The sequence below is a fragment of the Zingiber officinale genome, chromosome 6A (assembly GCF_018446385.1).
Source record: "Zingiber officinale cultivar Zhangliang chromosome 6A, Zo_v1.1, whole genome shotgun sequence".
NCBI lineage: Eukaryota > Viridiplantae > Streptophyta > Magnoliopsida > Zingiberales > Zingiberaceae > Zingiber > Zingiber officinale.
In genome coordinates, this window is record NC_055997.1 from 31,510,973 (window position 1) to 31,524,408 (window position 13,436).

At 38.2% G+C, this 13,436-nt stretch overlaps 1 protein-coding gene across 1 annotated transcript; it reads left to right on the forward strand.

The window, feature by feature from the left end:
* Positions 1–1,765: 1,765 nt before the first annotated feature.
* On the forward strand, positions 1,766–5,831 carry LOC121996220 (cyclin-D2-1-like). The gene is made up of 6 exons (XM_042550099.1): positions 1,766–2,069; positions 2,155–2,241; positions 2,768–2,863; positions 2,960–3,161; positions 3,243–3,373; positions 3,450–5,831. The coding sequence occupies exons 1-6, from the start codon at positions 1,821–1,823 to the stop codon at positions 3,597–3,599; spliced, it is 915 nt and encodes a 304-aa protein (XP_042406033.1). The 5' UTR covers positions 1,766–1,820; the 3' UTR covers positions 3,600–5,831.
* Positions 5,832–13,436: the final 7,605 nt, after the last annotated feature.

The window sequence follows — 13,436 nt, forward strand, 5'->3', positions numbered from 1 at the left end:
TAATGATTTTATTTAAAAGTACTGTAAGTTTTATTTTTTTAATTCTTAAGTGTAATGTGTCCTAGATTTAAATATTTGTTGTCTAGAAATCCGTCCTATCTCTTATATTGCATCATAGTCCCCGGCTACTTTGAATAATTTTTTTACCAAGTATTCAAATCTTACCATCGGACTAATTCTAAAATAAATAATCTAATGCCACATTTAGTCTACTAAATAAATCTAATATCTTCAATATTAAAGTAATCCTAATGTTGAAGTAGCTAGTTTTAACCCACACTAAAGCATTATAATAGTTTCAACTAATATTGTAATAAATTCAACCAAAACTACTACCAAAATATTGATTTTTTTAAAAAAATATATATTTTTAGTAATTAACTGATTAAGTTGGATAGAAAGTTGGTCGGTTATTTTAAAGTAGACTGTTATAAAGTATAACATAATTTTTATGCATGAATATAAATTTGCACGGGACAATTAAGGGGTGAGAAATCAAATTAATTTCTCGAGAAAATTGATAGAAATTAATTAATTATTAATTGATTTAATTAAAGGTTAATTAATTCATGCATTAATATGCGGCAGCAAAGAAAAAGAAAAATGAAAAAAATTAACTTAATTAAGTTAATAGGATTTTAAGTAAAAGAGAATCCTCCTTGAAAAACTCTTCCACAAGGCTTTCATCTCTATAAAAAGAACTCAATCATTTCTTATTAACTCATATCTCTCTTAATTTCTCTTTCTCTTCCTTCTAAGAATTCCAAATTTCAAAAGTTTGTCGAGACTTAAAATTTAAAATGCTGTTATTTTGAATCATAAATCATTATATTTATAAAAAAAAAGTGATTGTTTTTACAATCAGATGTGAGTTGAATTTAGTGTGGGTTGCTATCTCAATTGGTGATAAAAGATGAATACGTTTGTTTTTCAGCGTCCTTATCAATCTGTCTCAGGAATAATATGGAAGAGATAAATCACAGACGACTATGGATTACTATATCAAAGTATGACTCCAAGTAGTTAGTACACAAGAAGAATGAAAAGCATCATGTCAAAAAAACCAATTTAATGCTGTGCGCCACCTTGCAAACTGCAATCAAAGTTACACCACAAACTTTTTCTGACAAAAATTTAATCTCACTGTATAATGGTACTATTGTTGTGCTAATAATAATAGTGATTTATCTTCCTATGTAATTATGAGGGAGATCATAGGAAAGTAATCATCTTTTTACTATAATAATAATAATAATAACAGGATAATAGAGGCAAAGTCCAAATAAATGAAAGTGTGAATATTCAACAAATAAGAGGATTTGATTTTAACATACCACAGATAAATGACGTTCAAATTATTAGTGGTGTTGGACCATTTCTATGGCTAGATTTATCTGATGATCAATAGGAAAATTTTGGATGAATAAATGGTAGAAATATTTAGACACTAGGTTTAAAATCTCAATTTTAGTTAGTGTTTTTTTTTTTTTGAAAAAAATGTATATGTCAAAATATCTTATTACCTTCCAAAGTTATCATTTGTAGTGGGGAAAAAATCCTCTTATAAGTTAATAAATGGATAATTTAGGTAGAAATTTGAAATGTAAAACAGGTAATTTAGTGTTAATGAAATATTAAAGAGCATTTTAAAAATTATTAAATATGGGGAGGTATTTAGGAAAATTTTAGGAAACTTTAAGGGGGGCAAATGAAATATTTTTCTAGATATATATCAGATATTATTCTTCCTCCTTTTTCTCCGTCTCTGCGGGGGGTTTTGGTGCTCTGCCGCAATACGATGTTGAAGCCATGAGGGCGCCATGCCGCTCGACCACGCAGCCTGCTTCGACCTGCTCTGCAGCGAGAACGCCGACGATCTCGCCAACGACCACGGCGGCGAGGACGCTGCGTGTGCCGCCGCTCTGTTCCCGGATGACTCGGAGGAGTCCATCGCCGGGTTCATCGAGGTCGCCGCTGACTACTCCCCCGTCTGTGGCTACCCAGACCGCTTCCGCTCCAATTCCCTCGACTCCTCCGCACGCCAAGAAGCCGTCGCCTGGATCCTCAAGGCCTGCCCTCTCGCTCTCCTCTTTCCTCTCCAGCGCATCGTAGATCGGTCACCGATTTTGACGGATGCTTGGTGTTCTATTTCAGGTGCACGCGTACTACCATTTCCGTCCCCTGACGGCGTATCTTGCCGTGAACTACATGGATCGGTTCCTCTCTTCTCACCGTCTGCCGGTGAGTTGATTTCTGAGATTAAAGTTCTGGGGTTGGTAGTTCACATCTTTTTTGCTTGAATACTGAACAGATTCCAGTACTTTTTGCGATTCTAGGGACAAAGAACTAAAATGTGACTGTTTTGTGAGGTGGACGATTTCAAAAGAGGGTTTTTTTTTCCTCACTCCATGAGAAAATAGGCAGTGTTCTTATATCAATGAAGTGAATGCAAGAGACTATACAAGCTTTGATATCCTTGTACTCTTTCCCCATCTATGCACTGCAAATATTTGGTATAATGGAACTGATCATTTCCACTAGGCAACGGGCTACTTTATCCTAAGAAATGGAAGATTCCTTTTGTATTAGATGAATAAATAGGTGACTAGGGGAGATGGTGAGAGAATAAAAATCAATTCATCCAACAACAACAAATGAAAAAGGTTTCAGAACAGTGTTGCTTGTAGTGTTATGGAACTCTTTTCTTATTGCATTTCTTCTGAGATAGATGTGGCAAATATTGTATACAATATTTCTATTTGCGCAGCAAAATGAATGGGCATTGCAACTTCTCTCAGTGGCATGCCTCTCTCTAGCTACAAAGATGGAGGAGGCACTTCTTCCATCCTTGTTAGACTTGCAGGTAATTGGGTTCAAGCTATTATTTATTGCCATGCAGTGAACTTATGCAAATACTTAATCAATGACTACTCGCTACACTTTGTTTTGATGTCGGTAGGTTGAGGGTGCAAAGCTCATTTTTGAGCCTCGGACAGTTCTCAGAATGGAGCTTCTTGTGCTGGCTGCATTGGATTGGAGGCTCCGATCTGTGACACCTTTCACTTTCATTGATTTCTTTGTTCACAAGATTGATCCGATAGGAAAACATGCACGATATTTGATTGCTTGGGCCACCGAAATTACACTTGCAGCGATTAAAGGTTATGAAGTTGTGATCTCTTTAAGTATCGATGATAAGGCAATGTATTGTTCTTGCTAATCTGAAACATATAATATCACAGATATAAGGTTCCTGAGTCACTGTCCATCATCACTTGCTGCAGCGGCCATAATCCGAGCAACTGATGAGATCAAAGATCTGGATTCCATTAACCCTGTAACTGCAGCATCTTGGTGCATTGGATTGTCAGAGGTATGAAGTTCCTGTGTTGAAAGAGCTAAAGGATATAATCTAAAGTACAAAGTGTTTTGGGTTGCATTTATCTTAGGAAGGCATTGCCAACTGCTATCAATCGCTGGAGAAAGATATCATCAATAACTCAAAAACGCCACATATGGTACTTTCACAATTCAAAGTGGCCTCATCAATCGAAATGAGCAAAGGGTCTGTTCTCCACCTCACAAAAGAAGGAAACTGAACGACAATTGCCTAAGAGTGGACAATGGGCAGTAGAACTTCTAATATAACCATATATATAATGTATTCTGTTTAAGGTTTTTAGGAAGAACAACCAGATGTTGCTACAAGGTGTATGGAGATTCCTCAACATTTTTCAGAGGAGTGGGGAGCTGGTCTATGACAATGCGCTATTTTTTTTTTTTGTTCTTTTTCTTGAAGTTCTTTCATTTGTGGGGCTTTGCTATTAATACAAGATACTTGAGCAAAGTGTATCAGGTCCTCAAGGGAAGGGAATCTGATCTCTGCCATTGTGGTAAAAAGAAGTGTGAAGGACAGTCTTGCTTGTGTAGGTTGCGGGTGTGACTGAAATCAATGTCTGCATTGATTGTTAAATGAAGGACATCAGCTTGGTGGGTCTTTTTACAGTCATGGTAAAAAGGGAGATGCTACTCACTGACTTCTGGCAACTAGTTCATGGGAAAGCAAGATCACAAACTGTCAATCGTTAGTCGGCTGCCCAGTATTCTCCTTGGACTTACAAAGCATCTTTGGAGTATTCTATTGAAGGTTGTGCTTCTTTTTTATTTGTTTACAGTGTGATTGTTCATGTCAACCTGGAGAAAGATGTCTATTCATCATACTTCAGGCTACAGACTATGGTTAAGTCTGCTAATCTTCTTTGTACAAAGACCATTGGAGACCTGAATGTTGTGTTGTTTAAAATCAATAAAAAGAAGTTACACCTCTATTGGACATGATAGTTTGGATCAGCACAAACTCTTTTCTTTTGCCTTTTAGTGAAGAATCTATATGTAAGAGCTGATTGGAGAAAGGTTTGGTGTGATACAAGTGGCAGATGCACTCATCAGATCAGATGTAGACATCCACTTGATGCAGCTGGCGAAGTTGGTTGGCAACTTTCTGTCATCGACACAAATTTTAAGACAAAAGGAAAAGGGATTCCAAACAATGTCTTTATCAGTGTGTTCAATCTCGAGTCATGGACAGTTTCCGGTATGAACACTGACACTACTGTCACTACTCTTTCTTCCATTTCAGGGACATGACAATAGTTTCCAGGATTGGTCGAGTTGGATGATTGATATCAGCAGCTTCTGTTGCACATGAAATGTGTCTGCTGTAGCAAATATACAGATTCTGTTCACTCAGCCCATCTGATTTGTTTAACTCGTATCTTACTCAATTCACTTAGTTTATTCAGTTTACTCAGCCTATAGAAGTAAACTAGCATATGGGTCAGGTGCCAAACCAAGAGCTAGACGTTGCTTCAAGGCAGGCTGCAGCTTTTCTCCCTTTGCAATGGCTCTGCTTCCTGCTGCCTTTCGAGTTTCACCTTGATGCGGGTACGACAATACCCATTGTAGAACGACAACACTGGAAGCAGACATGGACCATGGTGTCAACACATAGAGCTACAATACACCCAATCAATACAGCTCAATCCATTCCCTTTGCTCAACAAGAACCAAAAGCAAGACAGTAACTCATGTTTCAGTGTTTCCAAACCTGGATCAAAACTGGTCCAGTTCTAAGGTGCTTCTGTTGGAAAATTTTGAATGAAAAAAAGATGAATAGAAGAGTCTCCATTGTGAATGGATTTTTAGTTCCACGTTGAGAGTTTTGTGACTATGAGATTAGTTTATATTGAATCACAATACTTGAAGTTATGAACGGGTATGGAGAGAGATTCTCTTTCACGCCAACGTCTCTTAACCTCAAAGCATCACTGTGTTTTACACTGTTTAAGTTCACAAAGGAAGTTTCTTTAGTACAAAATGCTGCAGCACCAAACTTTCACATGCACACTCAAACCCTGCCTTGCTAGTGTGCTAACAGAAAGAAGCACCCAACACTGCATGCTTTTCTGTTTCACTCTTTGCTCTGCCTAAGTGCAGCGCAGAGCAAAGGCTGCTGCTTTCTCCTCATCATGCACCGTCTTCTTTTCTTCTCTCCAAGTGAGGAATCCTATGAATAAGCCCAAAAGCTCATGACCCTTAATTCACTTGGCTAGCTCAAAGAAAAACATCTAGTCTTGGTGGTGGCCATGGCTTGATGATAAAAGGATAGCTTTAGCTTTTGGCACTGGCCTGGCTGCTATGAATAAGCTCAAGGGCTGCCTAACTCATGGTGTTAGTGTAGGGCATGCACCAACGTGATGGAGTCAAAGTTGGCATCATGGCAGAATACTTGGCCATGGTGGTGGTATTTTTTAGGCTTGGTGTCTGCTTTGGGGCACTGTTCAGATGTGCTCTCACCTCTGATTCTTTGTGCATGAACTTAAGTGCCAACCTCTTCTGGTTTCCTATGAAGGTTCCCTTTTTGAGAACATATATATTGGATCTAGACCATTTGACTGCATCTTTATTAATAATAACTAGATTAACTTCTTTTCGATTCCACTGCTAAAAAAGAGGCATTAATTATGTAGCACCGATCTGCCACCCCTTGTTGATGAAGCTTTCTTCTTGTGACATGGTCGGCTCTAAAAAGGGGCTCACTGGGAGTTGTCCCAATAAGGCTCCTCCGATGTTTAAATTATCATGGTGCCAAGATATTAGAATGAAAAGAGGGAGAGTAAAAAGAGAGAGACCGAGAGTCCATTTTGGGATATTTATGACTGTGTGAGGACAAGATACATGTGGAGATTATGGGAAAGTGAAGATCTTAATCCAGGTCTACTTGTGGTCAGTCGACCACGAGTAAAAGAGTTTGGCTAGACTGGAGGGCTTAGTCTCATGACTCGACTCAGAGTGAAACAACATCTTAAACTAGCTTGACACTAGACTGGAGGGCTCAACCCCATGGCTCGACTCAGAGTGAAACAATAGCTCAGACTAGCTCGACATCTCAAACTAGCTCGACAGGTCGGCTCAACTTGACCAAGAGTGGCTCGATCAAGTGTGACTCAGATATGGGTGATTTAGCTTGATGACTTGGCAAACTTGGGGTGTTGCCAAGTAGACACATCTTGTTGACCTAGAGTGAAATTGATATCGACATTAACAAGGCCCTTTAGTAGAAAATCTTAAGAGACTTTTCTCTCAAGCAGTCAGGGTTTAATTCTCATGCAGGGTGTACTTATCGTGATTAAATTTATGGTGACACATGAGTGTCATGTTAGGAGTTGTTGAGCTTTTTGGATTTACTTGATGTGTGAAATGTGGGATTGGATGGTCTATCATAAAATTAGTTAAATTATAAAATCTAGATATCTGGTATATATAAGAAAATAGTAGAAACTCTGTGAGTTAACATGGTGCTCACCATGTCCCCACGAGGGTGACCAGTTGTCTAGAGGATGACATATTTGTTACAATTGGGTAAGGATCAAATCCGAACGAGTATATGCCTTTGGGGAGAAACTCTTCTCACCCCCTAATTACTTGGCGATCGGCTATAAGCTAATCACGTAATTTACTTCCTTTCCCATAACCTAGAGACAAATTATGATAAGTGTTATCATCTTTTATTATAATATGGTGCTCACCATTGATAATCTCGAGGAGTTGGTGTGCAAGGTGACAAACACCATTGCTACAACCTTATGATATAGCGGGGAATAAGGGTAATAGGACAATGGATCACTAATATTATAAAATGGTGATATAAAATGTGATGGTAACTAATGAGCATAAGTGTGTAAACGAGATGAATTTGTTACAATAGGGCAATGGATCACTAATATTATGTTTTTGCCCTTGACATCTTTTTGTTACATTTTTGTTCTGATGATTAAACAATCACCTTATAATTTCCTCTCATCTTCTATTTTCCTTTCCTTCCTCCTATTTTTCATTAGCTTTAAAGGTTGTATAATGAGTTTGTAAGGGTGGTAAAAAAACGTCATCTATCGGTTTTTTGAGAAAATATTATATAAAAAGAATACATACACGTGGAGCTTGGTGTAATGATATGGTTGGTATCATATGATCTAGAAGCCACATGTTTAAGTCTCGAAAATAATTTCTCATAGAATAGAATAAGATTGTATATAATAACTCTTCCTTGTGATCCCATATTGGTAGGAGCTTTATGTACTGAACTACCTTTTATATATAAAAATAATGCACAATTTACTAAAATATCTAGGAGTAAGAAACATAGGACATTGTCTCCATGAGGTATCTGATTGGTTAGAGGGTGACATATTTACTTGAATGGGGTAGAGATTAAATCCTTACAAGTATATGCCCTCAGAGAAAAACTCCTCCTACCCATAGTCATCTAGCGGAAGGCTATAAATTGATTCCGTGTTACATAATTTGGGAATGAATTGTGAGGACATCTAAGATGAGTTCTACAAAAGACATAGGACATTTTATCAAAGAAAACATTTAACTTTCAAACACTGCACTTTCATATTTGAAAATATACTCTTTTTCATAAAATATCCTTCAAGAAATATAAAAATATTTTTTATGATAGGCCTAGCTGCTCGGATAAGGCCGTGACTGTCGAGCTAAGTTGCCAGGTTGCCACGAGGCAACTATGAGGGCGTAGGGTTGAACGACCTCAGCCTCTAAGCGAGGTCAGGCAGCTAGTCGGCCAGGCATGGGCGACCTGACTGTGTGACCACTATCACAAGACAAATACCCAAAGACATATCTATTATTAATTTTTACTAATTATTTTTAGATAATCATAAATTAAAATAAACTCTTATAACTATAATAAAATATTGACAATTTCCCCAATCACGTAGCTTGTTTTGCGTTTTACCTAAATCGCATAGATGTTTTGTAATTGTCGAAATCGTGTAGCCTCATGTGGGTTCATTTTCTATTTTACCCTTCTCAAAAATCGATAATCTCACATGCATCCAAAGAAAAGACCACTTCGAACCATATTTATTTCTTCTCGGAGAAAGTGACCTTCATTCGAACTAAAGGCGATGGTTGACGAACAGTACATCTTATTTTCTAGCTAATAGTGATCTTCTGCTGCGCGAAAAAGTTGAACGGAGAGAAGTTGACAAACGTTGGACCAATGTCGAATATTTTCCAATGATGGTATAGCTTCTTGTCAGAGAAAATGGAGAATAGAGCATAGATAAAAATTGTCGCTTCGATGGAGTTTCATATCTGATGAACGTTTTAGCTTATTGTACACGGAAAAGGAGATCGAAGAAAACCTAACAAACGTAGCTCCAATGCAGCTTCTTCTTTGACTATCTTCATGAAGGTGGCTACTCTTAACCACACACCTCCCTCCTGACCACGAAGTTGAAACTGACAAAACCTAGTTCTAGGAAGTGACTTTGCAATTCTCTGTTATTGTATTAGAGCAGGGTTTAAGCGAGGTGTTGGTTGCTGGGTGTATGTAATGCCAGGTTTAAAAATTTCAAGTACTCGTTAAACTTTGTCAACCAACATTCCATATAATATGTAAATTGTGTAGGCAATGATAACTTCTCAAATAGCCCTTACTATAGTCGGGGGCATCTTTGTTATATTCGTCTAATTTTTTTTATCATTGTAGAAAAAATAATCATAATAACAGTGATAGTGAAATCGTAGTGTGGTCGAAGTTTCATGCTCTGATTAATCTTGTGAACAACATATAAGTTTGCCTTTATTAATCTGTAAATAAATTAATATGATGTATAGATTAACATTATTTGGAACTTTGCTAACATAGTTTAGTAAAATATCGATTATCTTATATTGTTGATGTTATGCATCTAGACTTTAATGTCTGCCTTTTTTATTTTCAAAGTTGCATTGATAATACCTTTAATCAATCAATAAATTATGTTGCTTACAGTTGTTTGTTTGTGAAATGTTGTTCCCACGGGGTACTCAGTTGGCTAAATGGTGGTAAATTTATTAGAATGGGGGCATGGATCAATTTCCGATGAATGCATGCCCTCGGGGAAAAACTCCTCTCACCCCTAGTCACTTGGCGATCAAATGTAAACTAATCTCATGATTTACCTCCTTTCAAATAACCTGGGGACGGGCTATAAGTGGCATGTGGAACGAGCATAATCACCTTTTGCTACAATTATTTATGAAATGAAATTTTAAAATGTATAATTACAAATTTAGGAGCATGTGATGATCCATTGACTTCCTTCACTTGGCTAGTGCTATAGAAATATTCACATATTTAATAGAAGTTATTGTTATTTGCAGTTGTATAAATGTAGAGATTTATTTTCTAATGAAGTGCCCTCACGTAAGATGGAATCCATTAATTCACAAAAACAAAACTGACTTGGTGATGATACATCAACATAAATACCAATAGTAGTAAGATTGTTAGGACCAAAATGCAAGGGGGGGGGGGGGGTGAATAGCTCGTCGCATGCTCGTGGTCGGCGTTGCTTGTTTCTTCAAAGATGTGCAGTAAAATGTACAAGAAACAACACACACAACGCTAACAAGTAGATTTACTTGGTATCCACCTCCAAAGGAGGTGACTAGTTCAAGGATCCACACACTCACACACACCTCCACTAAGAAAATCATCCTTTATGATAACTACCAAAGGTGGAGAAGCCCTACAAGTTCACACTACAAGAAGAAAAGGAAAGGGAAACAAAATACAGCACAAGCTTACAAGAAAACCCTAACCCTAGCTTTCTTCTTCAGCTGTAGATCCGCCTCTTGATTTGGAAAACCTCCAAGAACCTTCAAGAACTGGCGATCTGAACTTTGTGGAGAAGCTGTGGGGGCACAGTGAAGATCTGAGATGAATCGGTGAAGTTCTACCGAAGAAGACGCACACCAACGGCCTTTATCTGCTCCAACGGTCGAATCCCGATCAATTGGATTGCTCCCAATCAATCGGGGAGGCTTTGGATCGATCAACTGATTGATCCAGAGCACCTCTGTACTCTGGGAATTTGCCTGGATCAATCGGTCGATCGATCCAGGGCTTATCGCGACACATCGTAGCTTCCCAATCGATCCACTGATCGATTGGGACCTCTGGATCGATCAGCTGATCGATCCAGCAGGCTTCTGTGCGCTCGCGACTGCCTCCCAATCGATCCACTGATCGATTGGGGCGAAGGCTTCTCGCGGGGACTCCCCAATTGATCGGCCGATCGATTGGGCTCCAGCCAATTGATCGGCCGATCGATTGGGCTCCAGCCAATCGATCAGTTGATCGATCCAACTGCTGGTTTTTGCCCAAAACCAAGTCTCAAACCCCCCAAACCAACATTCAGTCAACCTTGACCTGTTGGTACATTATGCCTAGCATCCGGTCACCCTTGACCTGCTAGGACTCTCTCACCAAGTGTCCGGTCAATCCCTTTGACCCACTTGGACTTTTCTCCTCGTGCCAAGTATCCGGTCAATCCCTTTGACCTACTTGGACTTTCCATTACCCAACTTCACTCACCGGGACTTCCCTTCTGCCTAGCTTCACTCACCAGGTCTTTCACCTAGCTCCACTCACTAGGATTTTCACCTGGCTTCACTCACCAGGATTTTCCTCTACTTGGCTTCACTCACCAGGACTTTCACCTAGCTTCACTCACTAGGACTTTCACCTAACTTCACTCACTAGGATTTCCTCACTGCCTAGCTTCACTCACTAGGTCTTTCACCTGGCTTCACTCACCAGGATTTTCCTCTGCCTAGCTTCACTCACCAGGACTTTACTCCTGCCTAGCTTCACTCACCAGGACCTTCCAGTCAAGTATCCGGTCAACCTTGACCTACTTGACTCTCCTTCACATCTCAACTGGTCAACCTTGACCAACGGAAATTGTATCAACAATCTCCTCAAATGAACAACTGCACCTGCACTGTCTATATCATCTAAACCCAATATATTGTCAAACATCGAAACCCAAACCAAGACTCAAGCTTGGTCAACTAGGTCAACCTTGACATAAGGGATATTGCACCAATAATCTCCCCCTTTTTGATGTTTGACAATACCTTTAAGTTATGACACCTTTGAGTTAAGCTAATCCCATAGTCTTAACTCTCTTCATGCCAAAGTATGAATGATGGTTCCCTTCATTCTCCTCCTTTCCTAGAGGGTAACCTTCCTCTTCAGGAAATGAGGGTCTAACTTAAACCACTCATTCTCCCCCTATTGGCACACATCAAACACAACCTCTCCCCCTGAAGAGTTGCTTATCGCTGTTCACAACTTCACTCGTTGTGATCAACACGATAATGAAGATCTCATACCCTTCATTATCATCACTACTCACCCTTGAGCATTAACTACTTGAATAATCCAAATGAAGGTCTCATACCCTTCATTTTTATCGAATGCTCATCCATGAGCAAACACCACTTAAACAATGAGGATATCCACTCCCCATTAATTTTAAATGCTCAACCTTAAGCATTTACACGCCAGAAGGTTAACCACCTTCCAAGGTTTATGAAAAATAATTTTCATGTCCTTAAAGAGTAACTCCCCCTAAAGACATGGTCGTGAACTTCTATCATTGCACCAACAATGACTTGGAATCCCTAAACCTTTAGGAAACCCAAATTTTGAAGTTTTGATGTTCAAAAATTCAAAATTGAAATCAAACCTCAACCTAAACTTCAATTTAGTCTTCCTCAATCAATCCATCCTTGTTTTCAACATGAAAACACCCCTTTTATGTATACACATGTATTTTGAGGGGTTAGGAATGGTTTCCTAGACTAAACTTGGTTTGGAATGCTGAAATCAGGCTTTCCCAACCAAAATCAGCTTCCTCAATCGATTGGAGTTGGGTCCCAATCGATTAAACCAGCTTGATCGATTCAGGAGGGTTGGATCGATCGGTGGATCGATCCAGGAAGCTTCTGTTCGTGAGAAGCTTGCTCTCAATCGATCGCCCGATCAATTGAGACCCTTCAATCGATCGGGTGATCGATTGAATTCCTGATAGTTCTGAAATTCACTTGCGGTGAATTTCAGAAACTCCCCAAAAATTCCCTAAAATTCTAAAAATCATGAAAATTTGTGTAGACATTATTTAGGGCATATATTACCATGAAAAAATAGTTTTATAAGAAAATACCTTATATTTTCCAAGATTGATACAAACTTGAAAACTTGCAAAAACTTAGCGTTTTCTTCCAAGTTTGTGCTTAACTTTTCAATGGTGATTACTATCAAAAGATGACCTTCACCAAGGTTTTCCAAAAATATTTTAAAAATATTTTCAAAACCAATATTCCACCATGTTCCTTGGGCTTAATGCACATGATTTGTACATTAGTTTTCCCAATGATGGGAAAACACATAACTATGTGTTTTGATGAACTTAAAACTCAAAAGAATGTACTACATCAACATCTTTGAGTTTTGTTCATCATCCTAACATCTCACTTGTATCTAATGTGCACTCAAACACATACAAGTCACCTCATGGGTCTTTGTGAGATGTAAAGTTTGGTTTTGCCCTAATCTAGTGATCATGCATATCTATCTAAGCATTTTTGAATTATAGACATCCACCAAGGATGTTACTTGTTAATTAATGTCATTAGTCCTTAATAAACAAGGAATTAAAATGATGCATGATGATGTTATGGCATACATCAACAAGAAATAATTCTCAAAAGAAAACTTCCTATAACTATATGATGTATGGATGACATGACATGGTATTTTTGTGTTTTTCATAATAAGGCATGAGTGCAAACACAAATAAGTAAATATGATGTCATGGCATTTTATGGGCAAGCAAAGCATGGCAAGTTAGCATAGATAAAATACCTAGATTACCTACCTAAGTTGTTGGAGTGTATACTTAAAAGTATAGCTTTTGTACACATTTATTTTGAAATAAAGAATCACATTGGTCAAATGTTTACATTTATTTGTTAAATGTAATTGTTCAATTAATTTATATAGTAGATAACAT

Coding starts and splice junctions, on each gene's coding strand:
- LOC121996220 (XM_042550099.1), top strand. CDS start 1,821: ATGCCGCTCGACCACGCAGCCTGCTTCGACCTGCTCTGCAGCGAGAAC. Junction 2,242..2,767: donor TCTCTTCTCACCGTCTGCCG/GTGAGTTGATTT, acceptor CTATTTGCGCAG/CAAAATGAATGGGCATTGCA. Junction 3,162..3,242: donor TACACTTGCAGCGATTAAAG/GTTATGAAGTTG, acceptor ATAATATCACAG/ATATAAGGTTCCTGAGTCAC.